We start from the raw sequence: 23,620 nt of genomic DNA, 5'->3' as shown, positions 1-23,620 counted from the left end.
TATGTCAAGGGACTAAGTTCAATATTGGCTGCACTCAGACCTACCATAATCGGAGGCCTTGAAACCTGACCTGCCAGTAAGAACTGCTAGGCCAGGGACAGATCCTTTTCAGCAATTGCCGCAAGTCTTTGGAAGTACACTTGGCCTGGTCTCTGCTCGCTATGAGAGATATTTGAAGGCATTTTTGCTCCCGTCCACATTTGGTTAATGTGTTGGGCTTGGGGTGGGGGGGGGAGAGAATGAGCCACTGCTGGCTTTACATTAATGGCTGATATTGTAAATCGTTATATTTATGGATTGTGGTTTTGATGTTTCTATTTGTTTCAAAACTTCTTCTTTTTTACAAACCACCTTCAGAAGGTTGTGTGCCCTGAAAGGTGGGTTTGGATATTATTTTAATAAGGAACATCACAATCACATGGTATTTACTTGAAAGTTAGACCCACTAAAGTCAGGGGTACTTATTCCCTCGCAACTGGGTTTAGGATTGCAGCTTGATTAATAAATAAAACTATGGTTTAGTGCTGCATGAATGGGTTTTAGACTTGTGCCTGCCCCCTCCCGTCTCCCATCTTCTGGCGTGGCTGTGAGGAGGAGAATGAACATAATTGTTTTCAACTACTGTAGCTGTTTTAATAGTTTTAACTATGGCTTGTCTGAACAAGTCAAGATCATGCAGTAGCTTATAGTCCTGGCTTGTTTGGATTAAATATAACTCAAATAACCCCAGTTCCTGGTTCAGACGTAACTCAAACTTTGGTTAGTTGAAAACAGAAGCAGGTGTTATTGATGTCATTGCCATGCCGGAAGAGAGGGGAAGTTGGGAGCAGACATGTCAATGTAACACTAGACTATTATTTAGAATCATGTCCAAATGAGGCCATTGTCTACTGTGGCAATGATTCTCCTAGCTCTCAAGGTGAGGCCTTTACTAGCCATGCTGCTTTTAAGCATAATGATCCTGGAAACTCAGCAAACTAAGCATGTTGTTTGCCTCCAAGTCCATCCTACTTTAGTCTCGGATGCCCAGATCACCTTTCACAGTTGGATCAAGGAGGGAATTGGGGTAGATGCAGCTCATTCTGCAGAGGAGGGAGAAACTGTACCTGCTGTAGATCATGTTCCATCAACTGAAGACCAATGAACCCCCTTGCCAAATTATATGGCAAATTGCGGGGGGGGGGGGGAATCAATCAGATACAGAAGCAAAAACAAACAAATGAGCCCTAAGTTATATGAGAAATGACAAATGTCAAGAGTTGCCTTTTGTAATGTTTTAAAGAAAAGACTTGACGGAGGAGAAGGAAGTCACAATTGAAGTTTCCTCAGACATACAGAAGGAAGAAATGCACAAGAAGAACGTATGGAAAGGCTTCCTCATTTCGATCCCTTATGCAGCCAGTATCGGTGGAACAGCGACGCTGACGGGAACTGCCCCAAATCTCATTCTTTCAGGACAACTCAAGAGGTATGGAGGGAAAGAGTTTGTGGGGAACTGAACACGCTGGTGTTGACAATGGATGTACATGGGGATGGAGTCAAGAACTACACATGACTCTGAACTGCGTAGTAAAAATGTGGCTCCTAGGCAAGGTGGAAGAAGGAGGAGATCTTTGTGACTATAGTTGTTCCTTTCATACAACACAGATGTATGATTATCTTCTGCACCCCTTTAGGGGGGCCGTAGGCTGCAGAAAGTGACAGTGGGAGCCTCACGATGTGGTCTTGAATCACAACTGGGATGTTTGTATGACATGCTGGCCTTGGTTGCATATTTCAAATTCTTTCTTCAGTTTATCCAAAGGGGTTTCTCCACCTTACGTACATTAATCAGGTTTTCTCCTTCTCAAAGCTTTTTTCCAGGGTGTGACGTTGTGAATTTTGGCTCTTGGTTTGTGTTTGCCTTTCCCTTAATGCTGCTGTTCCTTTTTTTCGGATGGCTCTGGATCTCATTCCTTTATGGATGCATTAGCTTGAGGTACTTTCATGTCTGATTCATTTGTATGGTTTAACATTGATTGAAACTGTGGTCAAGGTAACCAGTTTAGCTGTTTCCTTATTGGAAATTTGATGGTTTCATAAGGGACCTATCCTTCTTTTGACTTGGGAACACCCCTATCTTTTAGGCGTACATGTACTCTCTTGCTGCACAAGAAAAACTCTGTTCCTGTTTTTGAAAATGCAAATAAAATTTTTTAAAGAAAAAGGAATAATGAAAAAGTAAATGACAGTGCGCTAATGGGGTCATTTCATCAGGGCAAGCATTTTGGTTTGGCAAAATGGAACATGTCTTTTACAATCTTTCATTGACAGGTCATTCTTTTTTGTTTTTAAAGTTGGGTGAGGCTCTACATGTTACATCTTAATAATTCTATTTTTGCACTCAAAAATACAATTTGTGACTTTTTTTGCTTGGCCACAAAACTCCAGTTTGAAGATGTGCTTTTGAAGACACTGTGTTCAGAAACAAAGGAGTTATTGTTAAAGAAAAAATACCCAAGTGGCTCATACTATAAAAACACACTTCTAAAGAGAGTTGAATAATATGGAAACTTCATCACATGCACTAAGGCAGAGCTGATAATAAACTTACTTTCTTTTTAATGTATATGACTTAAGATAGCTAATTTATAAAGTTTAAATTTATTAAGCAAAGCAATGGTAGATAATAAAGATCATACAGTTAATAAAAGAGGGGAAATGTCAAAATACCAACAGTCTATGGTTAAGACAAAGAGTTTCTCTTAATATCATTTCAATTAGAATTCCAAAAATAGTTAAATAATTCTAATCTCTCCTCAAATAAGTTTTTGCATGCATATTTAACTCATTTCCTTACTCAGAGCTGTTAGACCAGCCTATTTTATGAACTATTTCTACAGCAATGGTCCTTTCCTATTTTCCCAGTAGTTGGCATAAGCACTTCAGCAAGGAAAACAGATAGAGGTGTATCAAATTAATCCAGGTGTTGAGAGAAAGCGAATAGGCATCCCTCCTAGTACTAGAACTTGGGCATCCAATAATACTGAATGTTGGAAGATGCAAGATGGATGAGTGAGTTCTTCTCCACACAGCACCATATAGTTAAACTATAGAATTTGCTCCCACAGGAGGTAGAGATGGCTACCAGCTTGGTTGGTTTTAGAAGAGGATTGAAGATAAGGCTGTCCTCCACCTGCCTTTGAATACCACTAGCTGAGAATCATGGATGAGGAGAGCATTGTTGCCCTCAGGTCCTGCTTGCAGGCCTCCCCTGGGCATCTGCTTGTCCACTGTGAGAAGAGAATGCTGGACTAAATGGGCCAATAGCTTCAGTGCTGGATTTAGGGTGGTCTAGACCAGTGATGGGCAACCTTTTGAGCTTGGTGTGTCAAAATTCGCCAAAAAACGGAGCATAACTCGGGTGGTGTGTCACTTCGAGAAAAAAACCATAATTTCGCGATATTTATAGTTTAAATAACAAAAATGTATAATTGTAATATATAACTGTATTTAATAAACTAAAAAACTAATTATTTAACCAAACCAAATCAAAAAACCCTTATTTATCACAAAGTGCCCAGAGTTGTTGAGCTTTTTGGGGGGAGCTGCTGACCAAAGTTTTGGAGGTTTTTTGGGGGGGTGCAAAAGTTGCTTTGCTTTTTTTGGGGGGTGCCCCAAAGCTGCTGCGTTTTTTTGGGGGGGGGAAGAGAACAGAAATAAATGATGAATAATACCTTCGCTGGAACTAACACACAGCACCAACATAATCTGCCAAAGCGCCAAAAAACCCCAGCACAGAACGGGTTAAAAAATGAACGCTGTTACACCCAATCATCATCTGCCAAAGCGCCAGAAAAAACAGCACAGAAAGGGTTAAAAACCAATCTCTGGCTACCAGCAGCAGCAACAACAACAAAGGATCGGAGACAAGCTGTAGCGTGAGGAGGAGCTGGAGAACAAAAGAAACAACAGCGCAAATGGGCCGATGGGGCCAGCAGTGAGGGCTCTGTGTGTCATGTCTGACACATGTGTCATAGGTTCGCCATCACTGGTCTAGACAGTTCTCCCACACAGGGCACTGAGCCGAGGGGGTGCAAAATTGAGATGATCCATTTGGGGGCGCCAAATTTCAGCTCCATACATGGCGCCATATTACGAAAGACTACCCAAGTCTGGCCCTGAATAGCTTGATCCAGTAGAACTCTTCTTATGTTCTTATGGGATATTTGGGTGGTCTTCATGAGCACCAGACCTTTGAGGCACACCTGTTCCCCTTGTGAATTCACATCAGATGCATTCTCTCACAAGATCACTACAGAGGTGCCCTGACCACTGAGTTGGTGATCTCGTTGCCCCAGAAATTTCTCAGCCTTGTCACAAATGACCTCACGGCGGTGTATATTGGTACAAGATGATTTGTTGAGGTCCACAAAGTTTTGCTAATTCGTTGTAATGAGAGCAGGGTTCAAAGAATAAGATTTAAAAAAGAGAGGTATTCTGTTGATAATTCTACTACTAGTTACTGAATTCTTGGGATATTTCGGCCTGACTGTTTTGCACTTGCATGGTAAGGGGCTTGTATTCTGTATTTTTCAGGGAATGGTGCTTTTTACTGTAGCTGTTACGTAGGTTAAGATATAAAGTCCATAGCTGGAAATTTGGCCAAGAACAGGTTACATTTGACAGGGATTAAACTTCAGTGATTCCATAAAACAATGTGTTAATCAGTAATTGAGCAGTAACATGGTTTTATTGTAAATCTTTTGCTAATCTGGGTACTTACAACTTGCTTTCCAACTTCGCCATATTCCTTCACTTGCAGTATTTAAAACAAGAGGCATTGCTAGAGTTTGTTTGGGGGTTATTTTTTTTTTGGTGGCAGCACATAGATTATGAGCCATTTCTGTTTATTGTGCACTTTATGCTGCTGTTGTTAAAATACATTTCTGACATCCCATAGCCTTCTTTTAAGCCTGCAATGCTATAGTAATTCCATCAAATATATGTTTGAAGTACCATTATTTTTTCCATCAGCGAGATTAATAGCACCTTCAGAGGTACAATTTAATTCAGAAGATCAGTGCAGGAGAATATACTGCTGTTGCATTCAGATTCTGCTTACAGGCTTCCTATAGGTAGCTGGTTGGCCACAGGATGTTGAACTAGATGGGTCCTTGGTCTCATCCAGCGGAGCTTTTCTTATAGTCTTATGAACGTGTAATAATTGCATTATTTCAAAGTGTACCACTATTAGTAATTTATATAATACTTTTATTGGTATGTAAAAATATATATAGTCCATCTTGCTGATTCACTCAGCAGGATATATAAGTCACTGCCCCTATTTACACATGGCAAAACCAAGGTCAAAAGAGAGAGATTTTCCCAAGAGTATCCATATAGTTTTACTGATGAGTAGGGATTTGAATTTGGGCCTCGTAAGTGAAATGCCAAAACTATGTGCATTGGGGTATTGTGGCTCTTATTTCTGTTCTGTTTGTTGAATTGTTTTGAAAGGAATCGATGCTTGAGGCTTTTTTTTTTAAAGGAAAATGGGGTAAGGAAAAACCAAAACCATACATAGCAAATAGATTCCCCCCCTCCCGTGACCTCACTTTTTAAAATCAAAGACTCAAAGTACATGCCAGTTTGCCCAAAGAATCAAGCAAGCGAGCCTTTCCTTCAGAATGATGTTCATAGTCATATGTTTGACTGGTTCGCAAACATTGGGCACACTTTATGTGATTGATGGAATTAAACTAGCTTTGCAGGTTTAATGAAAATCTAAGCATTGCCAGAAATGTATGAAACAGCATGACATTGTTAACCTGAAAACAGTTCAAGATGAAATTGTCCTAATTGTGTGGGCAGAGGTGGGTAGAGGAGAAGGGCAAGTCCACTGGACTTGCGTACTAAAAAAGGCTGAGCCTCACAGAAGCACATTAGTATTTCAGCCTTTGAGCCTCAAAATTCCTTATGTTTTGTTTCATCATCAGTGGCACATTTTGCATAATTGCTCACTTGTTTTCTGGCTATTCTAATGCCTGAAAAATGGAGCCGTCCTATTTTTTGACGTCCTCTGAATCAGAAACTTAACAATGGCTATCTCTAGAGAGGGTGCAAGGAGGGGATGAATTACTGCAGAAGACAGAATGAATTTGCCCTGGTTTTTAAGACAAATCATTCCTCTGAATGCATGCTCTGGTGGTTCTTCTGTGACTGCGAGAGATGTGTCTTTTGCATAATGCCAAGAGGAGAAAGTCACCTTTGACGACGGGATGAGCATTTGGGAACATAGAATGGGTTATCGTCTTTCCTAGCAAATGGTCCTAATGTTGTGTACAATTCTAGCTATTTGCTAGTTTAATTTTTTAATTGCAGTTTCTTAGTTAGTGGTGGTACATTTAAGGATGAAACTGAAATCACATTAAGAGCATAAAACTGAAACCTTAAAACCACAAAACAGAGAGTAAAAACTGGAACATTTGAACAGCAGCAAGGAAATTATAAAATCCATTTATAAGCTTTCTGCAAAATAGTTTGATTCAGTAATATTTATGAATGAGAGTGCCTGAGGTCGTGTGAACAAAGCATTTTTTCCCTCCCTTGTTGTTGAGCTGGAGAAAAAAGAAATCGGAGATCAGAGCTGATGCAGAAGCCAGAGCCAGGACAGTAATAAGGGATGATTATCGGAAGCTGGGACCAATAAAGTAAGTCACAATTGAAACAATACAAGACTCAATCGTGTTTAAACATGACTGTGGGGTGGAGAAATGGCCTTGGGCAGGGGGAGACAGAATTTGCTGGGGAAAATTGGTGTGTGTCTCTGTGATGCGTGAAAGGTTAAACAACCCCTTCTCCCATCTGCTAATTCTCTCCTACACGCACACAGAGAGAGGTTATTTCATCAAATTCAGATTTGGGAGCACACATTCACTAAGGTAGCATTTGGTTCCACTGTTTGTGATAATTAAATATGTGTGTGATATTTCTTTTGTTTGTCTTGTAGTCTGAGGTCAGTTTCCTTAGTTCATGGATGGCTATTCCATAGCCCTCCAGGTATTTATGGATTCCAGTTCCCACTATTCCTCACCATTAGACATACTGGTTGGGGCTGATAGGGGTTGCAATGCAACAATTCCTGGAGGGCAACAGGTTTCTCATCCCTGCCTTAGACGACCCCAGTTTTGTTTTTCTGCATTTTATCAGTTACCGTAGGATAAGCATTTTTCTTTTGTTTGTTACAAACACCACAGCTTCAACTACTTCTGCCGCAGCTGAAAGAAAGTTTAGCTCAGGCCATACCTCTGAAGCAAATCCTAAATTGCAGAGTCAACTCTGATGATGGGTTGCCTAATTACTTCTGCTAAATTATTTATGCAAGGAACAAACACTCTCTAATTAGCCAGTCTAGTGCATTTGGAAGCATTTGTAGCACACTCATGAACAGTCCCGGAGACAAATGAAGCACTGAAGACATGACAGGAGTGAGCCAGCAGTAAATTACACCAACAAGCTGGAGTTCACTCCTTTTTTTAAAGCAAAAACAGGATCTGCAGAGGAGTGTGAGGCCTAAGGAGCACAGCAACTCATCTCCAGCAGGTCTTGCTCCCATGAAGCAGTTGCTGAAACTGAAGGTGCCCACCTCCCCACAGCTGCACAAGTCCCCTCCTATCCAGGGTTTTCTCCAGACAATCTGATACCGCACCTGCATGAAGCTAACTTTGCCTCCACTCTTTTCATGCCTCTCCTGGCTCTGGGAGACCAGTGGAGAGGGGAGTTGGTCACAGCAGGAGGGGGAGACACCTGTGTCTCTTCACCAGCTAAACTAGTCTCTGCTTCTTGGCCTCCCTCCTCTCCAGCCTCCACTTCTACCTCTGCTTCTGGACTGCTTTCTGCCACCGACTCCCCCTCCTCACAAAGCACTGTTATCTCTTCAGCTTTCGACACCTCTTCCCAGTCTTCTCTCACTTCTCCCTCTGACCACTCGTCTTTATTCCACCACTAATCCCTCGGATCTGAGCCTTCTTTCATGCTTCCTCCCACCATTTCTCTGCAGCCAATCAGTCCATGACAAGATGTCATGAATAATCATTTATGTAGTCTCTGTGAGAGATTGAAAAGTTGCATGCAGATTGCAAGGGGGAAATTAAGAGGATTTGGCTTTCTAAATCATTTAGTGTTAACCAGTCCTTTCATTTTCAGATATAGTCGGTGCTAACGATTTCTTAAAAAGGCACTTTCATTAGCTGTTACTGTATTTGAGCACTCACAAATTACGGGATGCTGTAGCCCTAGTCAAGTCTCCTTGCTAACATCAGTGAAACGGTTTGTTGCCACTGATGTGAATAATGTTTACTGCTGACCAATCTGTCCTGTCAATCACCATAGTTTTGTGGCAGCCTAAAAACTGACAGATGTATTGTGTCGTAAGTCTTCGTGGACAAAAGTTCATTTCTACGACAAGGTTACTGGTCCACAAAAGCTTATGCCTTAATAAAGTTGTCCTTGCTGGGGCTGATGGGAGCTGTAGCTGAACAACATCCGGGGGGGGGGGGCTATCGATTCCCCACACTTGCCCTATACAATCTGGGTGTGGTATACAGGCAGAGCGTCCTCTCATCCCCACCCTTTGAGAGCTGCTAAGCAGAGCCTGCTCTTAGTTCCATCAATAAATTATCCAGCTGTGGACCTTCAGAATAGGACCTTCTTACCAGTTGCCCCAACCCCTCTGGGAGGCGGCATGCTTGACTACTATCATTCGAAAAGTAACAAAAACTCATCTGATAGCCTTTGAGACTATTATCTGATAAAACTGCTGCAGACTGATTTTAGTTGTTGATTTTGTTCTTCTGCTTTATCAGTTTCAAAGGTTGCATTCTCTCTCCCGCCCCCCCTTGCAAACTGCTTTATTATTATTATTTTAAGCAGCACATAACCATTGCAAAATAAATAAATCGAGGGAACCGGAACTTATCTGGGGGGGAAAAGCACTTTGAAAGATTTCACTGTTGGTGGATATTATGAAAGATTAGTGTCCACTGAAGCATTCATGTCACTATAAACCAGCAACCTGTGAAATATCATTGTAAGAATCAAAGGCCCTTTTTTCCATTCTAAGAGCACAGAAAGTCTATTAAACCAGCTGTGGCCAATTTGATTAGCAACTCCAGATTTCTTCCAAATGGTTTATGTACCGTATCTCTTGTTCCTTAAATCTAATGTTTCGTTTTGTAATTTGGTTCCTAATCTTCTCTTGGTACGTAAAACCAGGAAGAGAAGAGTACAATTTAATGATGCCCCATCTAAGCCTTATATTATAAGGTAGCTTTCTCATCCTATTCTGTCCTCGACTTCCAAAAATTGAGATTTCAAATAATTGTTTCATGATTTTCTGTTTGTGGTTAGAACGTCACACACACACACACACACACACACACACACACACACACACACACACACTATTAAGGCAGCCAGGGAAGGGTGCAGGCTCTGTCCCTCTCCCCCCCCCCCCCGTGTGTGTACAAATCCAGCAACCCACCCTTCTTTCCCTGCCAGGGACTCAAGGTGGCTTGCAGATCATGATGCTTTCTGCTTGAATGCCAAGGCAAAGGCCCCCTTGGACTGTGGCTGGATAGCTCAGTCAGCAGAGCATGAGACTCTTAATCTCCAGGTCGTGGGTTCAAGCCCCATATTGGGCAAAAGGGTTTCTGCCTTGCAGGGGGTTGGACCGGATGTCCTTTGTGGGGCATTCCAACTCCTATGATTCCATGCGCACCACAGTGCAAAGTACAGAGGCCCCATGTGTACCAGCTGTACTTGGTGGGGTGCCGTTCTAATGAACAAGTGTGGATAAGGAGCAGGTCCTGCCCATGTCTTGCCACTGGTGTGTTCATTCCACATGAGGGATAAGAGCCTGAAATGGGCTAAAGTCCGTGGTCATTGAATCTTGAAACCTCCCACAAACGCTCACTCTTCTGTTTTCTATCACATTCATTGTTGTAAAAAACAACAACAACCACATACCACACAATCAAGTTGAGCAACCGTGTGTTTCTTCTTATTGCATGATTTAGTTATAACATGGGAGGCCCAAGTTGTTAACCCGAATGCTTGCAGAGATACGTTGAAACACGAATATCTGCTCCTATGTATCTTGTACAATTCCCCTCTATGAACTTCAGCGCTAGAAAATTTGCTGACACTTGGGTTATATTTTAATTCAGGAAATGTGTATCTAGCCTTCCCTTTAGGAGGAAAAAAAAAAGCCCAAGGCCACTTCCGCATTTTGTTCTGAAACAATCAAAATTCCCTTTTGCTCTTTTCTGCGCAACACTGCTAGCCTTCCTCAGAATCCCACCTACTGGTCACAGTTGAGCTCATCCTCAAGCAAGACTGGAGGAAATGATGTCTTCATTACGATGACTCGTTGCATTTCCTTCCTCTACAGGTTTGCTGAACAGGCGGTATTTGTACTTTTCTGCTTATTCGCAATCCTGCTATTCTCTAGAGACCCTAAGTTCATCCCAGGCTGGGCAAGCTTTTTCACACCAGGGTAAGAAATTGATTTCTATATATTTCTATCAGGCCTTTGTTCTCCGCCCCCCCCCCTTCCGCACCCCACCCACCAGCATTAATGTTTCATTTAAATGCTCATCTCAAGGGATTCTCTCATCTTTTATTTTTGGCCTGGGGAAGACATAGCATTCCCAGTGCCCTAACCTTGGGAGATGGTTGTGGCTGTGGGCCTCTATAATCAGTAGTCAATCAATCAGTTATCAATAGTCAAATTGAAGGTGGTTAATCTTCCTGAGAGACATGCGCTTTCTCTTGCTTCTCTCTTCAGTTTGCATTTTCAAGGCTTACAGTTAGTTTTCTAAAAACAAAATAAAAAAGTCCCTCCAGCAGCACCCTAGAGACCAAGTTAGTTTGTCATAGGTATAAGCTTTCGTGTGCATGCACACTTCTTCAGATACACTGAAACAGAAGTCACCAGACCCTTATGTATAGTCAGAGGGTGGGGAAGGTTATTACTCAGAAGGGTGGTGGGAATGTGTGATTGGCTGATAGCCGGAGTGGTAAACCTGTTGATGACTGTTAACGACTGCAATTGGTCTTGCAGGAAAAAGCAAGGGGTGAGGTGCTAAAGAAAGCTTTATCATGTACAGTATAATGAGATAAGAATCCAGTGTCCTTATTCAGACCAGGTCTCTCCATGGTTTTAAGCTTAGTAATGAGTTGCAATTCAGCAACTTCTCTTTCCAGTCTGTTTCTGAAATTTTTCTGTAATAAAACAGTTACTTTGAGATCTTGTATAGAATGTCCTGGGAGATTGAAGTGTTCTCCTACTGGTTTCTCTGTCTTGTGATTCCTGATGTCAGATTTATGTCCATTTATCCTTTGGCGTAGGGTTTGGCCTGTTTGTCCAATATAGAGAGCTGAAGGGCACCGTTGGTTAGTTAGTTTTCTAGTAGAACAGTTGTCTAGTTTAGGGCTGTAACTCACAGATTTAAAAACAGATTTACAAACTGTCAATGTATCTGAAGATAGATAGGGACATAGAAAGCTGCCTCAGGCTGTGTACACATTGCTGTTTAGTCTGGCTCTGGTGTGCTCCCACCTCTGTTTTTCTGAATCTGCATACACATCATATTACCCAGGATGCAGAGTTACCTTGTAGTTTCTTGAGAAATAGTGTTGTTCCATGCATTTCCCCTCAAACCCGTTTCAATCCAAATGGAGAACTCAAGGCCACATTCACATCACAGTTAAGCTGAGGTGTGTACATTTGGGAGTGCCATTGCACATGTGCAGATGACAGCAGAAACTGAACAAGTAATGTTCCTTGGGTGAAGACACCCCTGCTATTTCTCTGGTGTGTACAGTCATGTGCAAATGTGACTTGAAACACAGTGGGGGAATCAACCTCTAGAATGGTTTAAGCCACTAATGTGTCCAGATGACTTTTGCACTGAGTCAGACCATTGGTCCATCATGCTTGGTATTGTCCACATTGACTTGCAGTGGCTCTCCAGGGTTTCAGACACAGAGAGTTGCATCCACACTTCCATTTGCCCCACTGCTTCCCCTGGAGGAAACCTAGGGTTTAGCACTGAATAAGAACCAACAGCAATTGGGCCTTCTGCGGATTGCTGTTTGTTCCGATTTAGCACTAAAGAGCGAGTCTTCTGGGGGAAGGCAGTGGGCAAAGGCAACATCACTCAGACCGATGCCTAGAAAGCATGGGACAAGTGGAAAGCCATTAGGACCTGTGTTTTCTAGGCATGGGAGGACGAGCCCAGAGTATTTCTTAGTACTCCCTGGTGATTCCAGGAATTGAATCTAGGATATCTGCATGCAAAGTCACTGACCTTGGTCTCCTTTGACAAATGTTTCTTCCCTTCCACCACTTATTCTTGAAATTCTCCCTCCCTTCCTGTTAGGTTTGTCACCGATGCTGTTACTGGAGTCACAATAGTGACGATATTGTTCTTCTTCCCATCGAAAAGGCCGTCCCTTAAATGGTGGTTTGAGTTGAAAGGTAAGCTTCTGGCTTTCGAAACCCTTTGACCCAGTTCTTCTGCTTTCTGTAGAATTGACTATAAAACTAGCCTTCAACAAGGACTAGGTACAGGGTCACTAGGTCACCATTTCCTGAATGACTCACCCATAGAGGAGCTTAGAGCTCAATCTTACAAGGAAGAGGGCAGAGGAACAAGACTTGTCTGCTGGCTGCTGATGTCCCAATGGGTCCCAACCAAGCATTAAAATACACATCCCCTTTTCTTTTTAGAAAAGGGACACAGATATTCATCCTTTTCTGGTTGGGAGATTCTCTCCCTGCTTAACAGTCCAAGGTTCTCCAAACACCATCTACTGCCCCCCATCTATACGTCCCTGGTGGTATCTTTTCTGCCTGTGAAGTGCTTCATGGTATGAAATAAACCAATGTGCTCACCGACATCTGGAACATTGGTACAGAGATGAAGCTAAAAACCTGGAAGATTATGTGACTTGCTTGCTGTTCAACAAAAGCACACCATATGAGGACTTGAGCAATTGCAAGGAATAGCTCTATGAAGGGTTAAGAGAGAAAAACGGAAGCTATCTCTTGTTCAGCCTTCATGTGTTAATAAGGCCCTTCTTGTGAAATAGGGTGCCTTGCTTTGCAAAAAAAATCCTTTTATGACCTTTTATGGATGAGATCTGAGTTTTCCTTTACCATACAACTCACAATCTTTGAGCTGCGAGTAGAAAATTAACGTTGCAGTTAACTTAGATCCAAAGTGCAAATGAAAGGGGGAAAATGTCCAAAAGTTGCTGGACTACAGCTCCCATCATCCCTAACCATTCCCCTTGCTAGCTGGGTCTGATGGGAGTTGGAGTCCCACAACATCTGGTGGGCCACTGGTTCCCTCTCCCTGCCTTAGGCTGCAATAATAAAGCTAATCTCTATGTTCATAAACCTTTTTGTCTAGCGCCAAACACAGAGAACCAGCCGTTGCTGTCTTGGAGAAAAGCCCAAGAAAGTGTACCATGGAATATAATCCTATTGCTTGGAGGGGGTTTTGCCATGGCAAAAGGATGCGAGGTATGCCTGTTAGAATGCAGCCTGTCAAAAAAAAAAATGCGCCACTTTCCTTCTTTGCTAAAGGGACTGGCTTGTTGTTGTTGTTTTAGGGCAGGCATCTCCAAACTTCGGCCCTCCAGATGTTTTGGACTACAATTCCCATCACCCCTGACCACTGGTCCTCTTAGCTAGGGATCATGGGAGTTGTAGGCCAAAACATCTGGAAGGCCGCAGTTTGGGGATGCCTGTTTTAGGGCACCTGTCATGGACTGCCTGGATGCAGAGGAGTGGTGGGAGGCACTAGCTGGGGAAACCCCAAGGGAACCCCCAGGGGAAGAAAGCTCAAAGCCAGGGGATTGTTGGTGGGACAACAAGGAGTGGTCAGAGGGAGAAGACTGGGGAGAGCAGACTAGGAGGAGGAGGTAACAGAAGCTGAAGAGGCAACAGGGTTTCGTGAGCAGGAAGAGGCTGTGACAGAGGGCAGTCCAGAACCTGAAGCTGAAGCAGAGGCTGGATAGGGGTGGGCTCAGGCTGCTGAAGAAGGACCTGGGGGTGGAGTTTTCAAGAGGAATGGGAAGGCAGGGACCTTCAGTCCTCGCAACTGTCTCATTGGGGCAAGACCTGTGCTATGTTGGTTTCTTTAAATAAAGAGTTAACTTCTCTGACACCGGGTGTTTTATTGCTGAGCTGCTCCAGACTTTGGCTCCATGACAGCATCATTGCAATTCATGACACTTGATTACTGCAGAACAAGCTACATTCTACTTTCCATGCATGTTTGCATTCATGTGTGTGGCTAATTCGGAGCATGACCAGCTCTCTTTTTTTCACCATTCTTACACACATACACAATGTTCTGGATAATGGCCGCTTACCTGGAAATCTTGAGGAGTGATGGTTTGTGGGCTCAGAACGGCTGCAATGTGGCCCAGAGCCATTTTACATCAATGGTCATTGAGGGAATGCTTGCTTCTTCCCACCATGGCCATGGGTCAGCTGACTGGAGACCATTTCAAACGAGCCTATCAGGAGGCTGCCTGGAGGTGAGGTTGTGGCAGCGGACCTGAAATATGATTTTACCTGCGTCATAGGATGACACTCAACCTAGGGCTAGCTCAGCCCTCTCATCTGCCAGCTGGTGGGCTGCTTGATGCCAGATATATACCCAATGCCTTCACCAAAGTCTACTTAAAATGTTGTGGCCTACTTTAACCCAAATGGAGGTTTCTTCCTGTGGTAAATGTTAGCTTTGGAGGGGGTGATTTTGATCAAGACCAGACCCAATCTGGTGCTCCTAACAGTCTGTTTGCACTGCACTGCTATTGACAGGAGATCAGATAAGCCCTACAGACGACTACTGCATTTAATGTAATGTGTTGTTTGGGCCTAAGTGCTAAAACAAGCAATACTTTCAGACGCGGAAGAGCCTTGGTGAGTTGATTTGCCTGCTCATTTTCACATGCTAAAGTGGCCAAGTAGTGTTTTCACATTTTGTCATCTTAGGAAACATTACGAAACCAGGGTTTTCCAGGATGTGGTCATAATCTTAGTATCCTCGCAAGGCCAAATTCACCACATAGCATTTGAGGAGAAAGTCATTTTGTGGTGAATGTTCAACTTCAAAAATGACCATGAGAGTTGGCTTTCATTTGCAGTAGATTTGTGTCCCACAGCTCATACAAGCTCTCTCATGCTGTGATAGCTTGACCATCGGTACCATACTGCCACTGCTAAGGAAGACTTTACCATGTATGGAACATTTATGTGGTGGTTTGGGTATTAAAATGGCGCCTGGGGGAGGGTAAATTTCAACTGCAAGGGAAATGATCTGTTCCTGAGTTATCATCTCATGACAAGAGCTGAAAAACACAGGAAAGAATCAGCCACCATAGAATCACTTGTGCAAACTGTGATGGTTTTTATATGTTTGTTTTTAGTATGTTGTTTTATTTTTTAATCATATTGTTTTAACAATGGTGTATTTGGTGCCCTGGGCTCCTTTAAGAGGATGGGTGGGTTTTAAATTTAACAAACAAACACATAAATTTTCTACCCTGCTATAGGAGTCTGGCTTGTCTGTCTGGATTGGAGGCCAGCTTGACCCCCTGGAGAACCTCCCTCCTGCTGTAGCTGTTATTCTCATTACGGCAGTGATCGCGTTATTCACAGAATTTGCAAGCAACACAGCCACAATCATAATCTTCCTGCCTGTCCTGGCAGAACTGGTAAGGGGGATATGCATATCTTTCAACCAAGGGGTTAAGTTAAAGGTATGAATATGAATGAATGGTTATTATAACGGCCAAACAACCAAGCATACTAAGTTAAGGGTAGAGTGGCCATTGCTGCTATTGATTGAGAGACAGAGAGAGAAATAGGCAATTTATATATGTTGATTTATATGTATAGGTGCAGATTTAGACATAATTATTATAATGTAAATAGAAATTAATCTCACCATAGCAGGGAAGATTTGACCTGGGTGACCAGCATGCCTGTTCTATCAGCTATTCGAGTGCTAAGTGTTGATGGGCAACTTCAAGGCCCCTCCTGCTCTTTCTTCTTATGGTTCTTTATCTTTGAACTGGACTTGGGCAGGACAGCTCTTCAAATAGAGGACACCTTCAAGTAGAAGACTCTTTAAATAATTCTTTAGATATAAGGTATTCCTCAGCAAGTTGAACACGTGCCTCACCCTAATCTTGGGTTGTAGGGGGAAGCTTGGCCTATATTATTATTATTATTATTATTATTATTATTATTATTATTATTATTATTATATCCCACCCTTCACTCGAAGATCTCAAGGCGGTGTACATTTGGTTTCTCTTCTGCATTCTGTCCCTCATTAGCAACAATTCCATGTGGAGTAACTAGTGGGAGACTCAAAGGTACTTTTCAACTTTACTTATGAAAAATATTACTAGGCTGACAACTCAAGACGGACAGCCAGCTTTTGAACCCACAGACTCCACATGTACTATTCTCAGTGAACAGCATGCCCTCTTCTGACCTGCTTATTCTGGCTGAGGAAATTTCTGGACTCAGCTGAATAGGATTTTGTGTTATGATTAGGCTTCCTTCCACAATTCCCCATATTCAGATAGCCAGAAATAAGACTCCTTGTGCCTATTTCAAGAAGTCTCTCTCTCTCTCTCTCTCTCTCTCTCTCTCTCTCTCTCTCTCTCTCTCTCTCTCTCTCTCTCTCTCTGTGTGTGTGTGTGTGTGTGTGTGTGTGTGTGTGTGTGTTGGAAAACAAGTCTCCAGTGGCCTGTTTCACACAACATGATCAAACTCTGGTTTACTGGGACCACACAAACATGCAGTTTGCTGGAGAGGAGCTCACAGCTTCTTTACTCCTCCCTAGTCTTTTATTACTCCCACACTGCGGACCTTAAGTTGTTCTTGGACACTAGTTCCCATCAGCCTCAGCTATCATCGCCAGTAATCAGGGATGATGGGAGTTGTAGTCCAGCAACATCGAAAGAGCATGTTCTACCAGGATCATCTAGAGCAGGTGTTGGGAAACCTTTGGCCTTCCAGATGAACTGCAACTACCATCAACCCCAGCAATCATGACTAATGGGCAAGGTTGATGGGAGCTGTAGTTCAGTAACATCTGGAGGGCCAAAGGTTTCCCATGCCAAACCTAGTGGAAGCTTTCAGAAAAACTATGATCGCACAAAAACTTCTTTGCACTCTTTTCAAGAATCTCGTGAGATGCTTACAGTTCAGCTAATAAATCATAACACACCAACCCCCTTTTTGTTTTTTTCAAGGCCATCCGTCTGAAAGTGCATCCCCTCTACTTAATGATACCAGGAACCATAGGGTGCTCATTTGCTTTCATGCTTCCAGTCTCTACACCCCCAAATTCAATTGCCTTTGCTTCTGGGCACTTACTGGTTAAAGATATGGTAAGTATTTTTACATAGTATAGGTTAAGGGACCCTGACCATTAGGTCCAGTCGTAACCGACTCTGGGGTTGTGGTGCTCATCTCGCATTATTGGCCAAGGGAGCCATCATACAGCTTCCGGGTCATGTGGCCAGCATGACTAAGCTGCTTCTGGTGAACCAGAGCAGCACACGGAAACGCCGTTTACCTTCCTGCTGTAGTGGTACCTATTTGTCTACTTGCACTTTGACGTGCTTTCGAACTGCTAGGTTGGCAGAGCAGGGACTGCGCAATGGGAGCTCACCCCGTCGTGGGGATTCGAACCGCTGACCTGATCGGCAAGCCGTAGGCTCTGTGGTTTAACCCACAGCACCACCTGCGGACCCAGTTTTACATAGTAATCACTATCAATAGCTTAATTATCTGGAGCAGGAGAAGGCCATGGAAGTGAGGAAAGGGTGTTCAACTCTCCCCCCCTGCCAAACTTCTCCTCTCAGGAGCTGCTATTTGTATTTCAGGGGAAACTCCCATTGGTTCCAATGGAGGCTTCCCTTGAGATGCAAATAGCAGCTTCAGTTGGGTTCTGGTTTCCCTTTGGCTGCTATTTACATAATAAAAAGGCATGCACCTTACCTGAATTCACGCAAGTGATGACATATCTAACGTGGCATGCCCTATCCAACTATTTGTGCCCAGGAGGATGGACGTCATTAAAACATCAAACTGTTTATTCTTGCTTCAGTCAAAGTAAATTATTGTTGGGTCTTCCAGGAGTAAGTTAACACCAAAGTATGTCTGGTCAACTGTAGAAGCGCACTGGATGAAGCACACACCTCTGCCACCACTTTCACAAGGCCTTCATTCCTTTCCAAAATGTGGGCAGAATATTACTAAATTTCAGGTTGTTGTTTTTTTGCAGGAATTGCTTAGCTGTGGGTTGGTGGCATTAGAAAGATCAGTGGCCTGACAACCATTTTGAAAATGGCGCTGAGAGGAAGTGAGAAGGGGTTAATTCTGTCGCTTAGTTCGCTCTTAGGGTTGCCAGACTCAATAGAGAACAGGACTTCTGTGCCTTAAATTGCCCTGCTTTCTTTTGAGTCTGGAAACCTTAAAGAGAAACCAGCAGACCCTTTGTTTAATTTCCAAGCAAAGGGCCTGCTGGTTTCTCTTTAAGGTTCCCAGACTCAAAAGAGAGCAGGGCAATTAAAGGCACAGAAGTCCTGTCCTCTATTGAGTCTGGCAACTCTATTCACTATCCACTTCCTCTCAAGAAGTGGTATCTGAAGAAGTGTGCATGCACACGAAAGCTCATACCAAAATAAAAACTTAGTTGGCCTTTAAGGTGCTACTGAAGGAATTTTTTTCTATTTTGCTTCGACTCAGACCAACACGGCTACCTACCTGTAACACTTCCTCTCAACTTTGTTTACAAAATGGCTACCAATCTCTCAGCTCAATCTACAGTGAGGGCAATGCCTTGGATTTTAAAGCACAACAGACCAGGGGCTATGGTCCACCAACCCAAATTTGCCCCAGAACTTTGGGAGAATTTCTTCTCGCACCCTGAAAAACAAAACAAAACAAAACCCTGAATGTTTTGCTGTGAGGAATATTCAGTGCAGGCCTAAGTAGGAGCCTATTCAGCAACACAGTGCAATAAACTTACATACATGAGGCGCACCAATGCCACAATAAACATCCACCTGGAAGCACCCATAGCAGTTTTTCAGTACAGTGGTACCTCGGTTTATGAACACAATTGGTTCCGGAAGTCTGTTCATAAACTGAAGCGTTCATAAACTGAAGCGAAGTTTCCCATTGAAAGTAATGGAAAGTGGATTAATCTGTTCCAGACGGTCCGCGGAGTACTTAAACTGAAATGTTCATAAACTGAAGCGAACTTCCCCATTGAAAGTAATGGAAAGTGGATTAATCCATTCCAGATGGGTCCACAGAGTACTCAACCTGAAGCATACTTAACCCAAAGCATGGGTGTAATTGGTTCCGGAAGTCTGTTCATAAACTGAAGCGTTCATAAACTGAAGCGAAGTTTCCCATTGAAAGTAATGGAAAGTGGATTAATCTGTTCCAGACGGTCCGCGGAGTACTTAAACTGAAGTGTTCATAAACTGAAGCGAACTTCCCCATTGAAAGTAATGGAAAGTGGATTAATCCATTCCAGATGGGTCCACAGAGTACTCAACCTGAAGCATACTTAACCCAAAGCATGGGTGTAATTGGTTCCGGAAGTCTGTTCATAAACTGAAGCGTTCATAAACTGAAGCGAACTTTCCCATTGAAAGTAATGGAAAGTGAATTCATCCATTCCAGATGGGTCCGCGGCATTCGTAAACTGAAAATTCGTAAACTGAGGTGTTCATAAACCGAGGTTCCACTGTACTACAGAAAAAATTGGCAATTAGGTGTGAACTAATTTTTCCATTTTTAAAGTTTGCTCACAAATGTGAGGGCTGACAATGGAAAAGTTAATCCTAGTGTTTGTTGGCAAGCTTCTATATTTATTCTATTCGAAGAACATAATTCCAGCAGAGAACTAACAAGTAATTGCAGTCTCACCCCTGGCACCTGTCACTCTTCATTTGTTTTCAAGTTTCCAGGGCTTGAGGGTATGAACTAACCAAAGCCTTGTTTAAAAAGAGATGGAAAACAGGAATTTACCAATCATTCCAGATGACTTTTTTCCCAAGCAGATCATCACCAGATATTGCAGAAGAACTTACATTTTCTCACTTATTTTACCGAAAATGCATATTACACTCATATGCTTATTGGTTACATTTCTGTCCTGTTATCAGACTTTGAAACAGCATGAAATTCCAGCACTAGAATTTTCTTGACTTCTCTGATTGGGTATGAATTATTTGTACAAACATGCTTAGAACAATTTCAGGAAGAGGCCTAGACAAAGGAAGGTTGGAAGAAATTGCAACATACTACCTTAGGAGAGATAGAATGCACATGTATAATTTTGTTAAACAGTCAAAGACAGGTACGGGGGAACACCCACCTGTCAAAATCTCCTTTGCAGCTATACCAGCTTCCCTTTGAAGCAGGCTCTCTCCTTCTTTAAAGAGGATGGGATTTGTAAACCCCAATGCATTGTTCTCCATTATACAAAACCATTCACCCAGAAGGCAGGTTTAGCTCTAATGAATTTACAGAAGGGTAGAGGCTTGTTCGGAGAAACTTGTTGACAGTTCAACAATGGAACCGATTACTTAGAAGGCTTGTGACTCTCCCTCACCAGAGGTCTTTGGACAGCCACTTTGGAAAGCTTTGTGTTTTCTACATCACACAGCAGGTTGGGCTCTATCACAGAACATCATGCTCTCTAAATCCGTTTCACCCCTCTTTGGTTTCTTCCACAGGCAAGGACAGGTGTGCTTATGAATCTGATGGGAGTTTTGTTTCTGAGTCTGGCTATCAACACTTGGGGCTCGAGCATCTTTCAGCTGGGCAGCTTCCCTGACTGGGCCAACGTCCATTCAGAAAACACTACACTGCTGTTAGATGTGCAGAACGTCACTCTAAACTCAATGAGTAAATTATGAACAGAACAACCTTGTTGCGGGAGGAGCACTCCCCCTTCAAATTTGGGCACTGAATTAGTTCCACAGCAAGTACAAGAACGCACAGTGGCATCGTTGATGCCCCTCCTTATACAGGACTGCCATGTTCCTTTTATGTTCGTTTTTATAAATATTGGTGAGTACTCACTGGATAATTGTTTTGTTCCTTGGAAGACTTTCTCCACTTTCATGCCAAAAACTTCCAATCAGGCAGTTCTTAGGTAGGTTTAGACCCTTTGAGTGTGAATCCTAGGACACTGTGTGTAAATAAACAGTGACTGTGAACTGCAAGCTGTACAAGATTCTGTGAAAACCTGCCAAATCAGGAACACTATTAGTACACATATTATAAACAATCAGATCATATCCATTATCCAAACATCATGTCTTGTTAGACCTTGCACAGCCATAATCCTAAAAACTGCCTATAGTGGTCTGTAGCTCAGCCACTCACACAAAATTCCCCTATAGCCAATGGAATATTGGAAGATGCCTTATATCGAGTGAGAATGAGAGAGAGGTACCTCAGTATAATCTGTCTGCTGCTGTATTGTCTCACAGGCAGCAACTCCCTGAGGTCTTAGTCAAGGTCTTTCTCAGTCGTAGGTGGAGATGCTGGAGCTTGTACTGGGTACCATTTGTATGTAGTGATAAACCAAAAGAAAGAGATCCCTCAATAAGACATACAAAATATTCAGGTCATAGACCAAAGAATGAATGACAAGAAGAATAAATTAGTAATGCAATTTACATATAAGGATACAAAACAATATGAAACTATGTTTCAATGGAATAAATAGCCAATGTAAAACATGAATACAAGCAATAAACAAGGGGTCAGCAAACTTTTTCAGTAGGGGGCCGGTCCACTGTCCCTCAGACCTTGTGGGGGGGCTGGACTGTATTTTGGGGGGGAAATATGAATGAATTCCTATGCCCCACAAATAACCTAGAGATGCATTTTAAATAAAAGGACACATTCTACTCATGTAAAAACACCAGGCAGGCCCCACAAATAACCTAGAGATGCAATTTTTTAAAAAAGGACACATTCTACTCATGTAAAAGACATGCTGATTCCCTGACCATCTGCGGGCCGGATTTAGAAGGTGATTGGGCCTTAGTTTGGGGACCCCTGCAATAAACCATCCAGATATCAGTGATAAACAATCCCAAATGCATATGCTGTAGAATACTACATAATCCAAATACTATATAGCCATAGAACTGCAGGTGAATGATGAAAATTCACTGGGATGAAGGCAGACATTTTAACCATGGCTGTAGCAGATCCTTCCCTGGCACTGTGATCCAAGCGTATAAGCTTGCCTCATTTTAAAGTGGTACATATGTATAGACCTATCTGTATTCATTCTACAGCTTACAAAAAATGAAGTAAGAACAGTGGGAATGACTACTCCAGAGATTGGCAGGAGAAGTATATTGGTGCAACACAGGTGCTAGCCAGTAGGTGCTCTCCATAAGTAGCTTTGCCTATGTTCAGAACCAAACCAAACCAAATATACAAACATGGCTTTTCAGAGGTCTTTCTGGGACAGAAAGACGTGTGTTCACATTGCCTATAGGAGGGCACTTCTAAACTGACACCGCTGCTCTTAAATGTTACATGTGTCTTCATCCTGAGTGGACTTAATCTTTCACTCTAATGCAACTCACCATCTAGCAGCCACAAACAAATGGGAAGGGTTGTGACCTACCTCACAGGGTTGTTGTGAGGATGAGTGATATAACAGTGGTAGAAGTTTAAAGGGTTGAAGAAGTGATAAATACAAGTCACTCAGCTGCTGATGCTGACTTGAGAATTGTGGATAAGTGGTGCGAATGTGCACCCTTAGCTGAGTGAAATATGTCTCTCTGTATTGGTCTTAACTATGCAAACCTTAAAAGTCTAGACTGTGGAGGCTGGCATGCCAACCAGAGATGTGCTAACTTAGTGGACATTTCCAGAGGATTATTATTGTTGGGATTTAAGGTGGGGGAGGGGCTGATTCTTTGATTTCTTTTTATATAAAACTGATTATTTGGGTACTTTCAATGAAAGTGTTTGTAAATGGACAGTGATTCTAATCACCTCTGTAATGCAAATTCTACATTTTGACGTTGTGTGTGTGTTTGTAAGAAATGGACTTATTGTTAATGAAATATCACTGCTGAAAGCATGTTTTGAAAGATACGACACTGGAAGTTGCGTTGAGGCTGGGGAGGAGGCTTAAAAGTGAATTCTTGATGTGACGCAGAAGGAAAGATTCAGTGGCTTTGTAATTCTGCTGCCTTGCCTTATTCAGGACCTGTTCCTGGACCACAGCTGGTGAATACAGCCATTAGATCTACATCTCTCTCCCTCCTTCTCTTTAATCAGAGTTACTGCTGCTTTGAAAACCACATTAAAATTGCATCATGGATACAAGTGTAACCAGAGGTCAAGCCAAAAGCACAAAAAAATGCATCACCGACTAAGCAGCATCAACTAAGATCACTCTTTGCTGCCCAAGCCTCACCATTATGAGGATTGAAAATGCAATGCATTTATCAGCCTCTTTCTTGCACTATTAATATCTAC

At 42.6% G+C, this 23,620-nt stretch overlaps 1 protein-coding gene across 1 annotated transcript in view; it reads left to right on the top strand.

Moving 5' to 3' along the window:
- Positions 1-23,390, top strand: part of SLC13A3 (solute carrier family 13 member 3) — a 43,351-nt gene extending 19,961 nt beyond the window's left edge. Inside the window, exons 5-13 of the mRNA XM_035122597.3 lie at positions 1,283-1,468; positions 1,853-1,978; positions 6,600-6,692; positions 10,433-10,537; positions 12,426-12,523; positions 13,461-13,573; positions 15,616-15,777; positions 17,332-17,469; positions 20,839-23,390. Of these exons, the coding sequence (XP_034978488.3) occupies positions 1,283-1,468; positions 1,853-1,978; positions 6,600-6,692; positions 10,433-10,537; positions 12,426-12,523; positions 13,461-13,573; positions 15,616-15,777; positions 17,332-17,469; positions 20,839-21,021 (1,204 nt within the window). The 3' untranslated portion in view covers positions 21,022-23,390. The remainder of the gene's footprint in view (positions 1-1,282; positions 1,469-1,852; positions 1,979-6,599; positions 6,693-10,432; positions 10,538-12,425; positions 12,524-13,460; positions 13,574-15,615; positions 15,778-17,331; positions 17,470-20,838) is intronic.
- Positions 23,391-23,620: the final 230 nt, after the last annotated feature.

The sequence above is a fragment of the Zootoca vivipara genome, chromosome 7, assembly GCF_965207765.1.
Source record: "Zootoca vivipara chromosome 7, rZooViv2.hap1.1, whole genome shotgun sequence".
Classification (NCBI taxonomy): domain Eukaryota; kingdom Metazoa; phylum Chordata; class Lepidosauria; order Squamata; family Lacertidae; genus Zootoca; species Zootoca vivipara.
The sequence above is the reverse complement of the archived record's forward strand: the minus strand, read 5'-3'. Positions and strand labels throughout refer to the sequence as shown.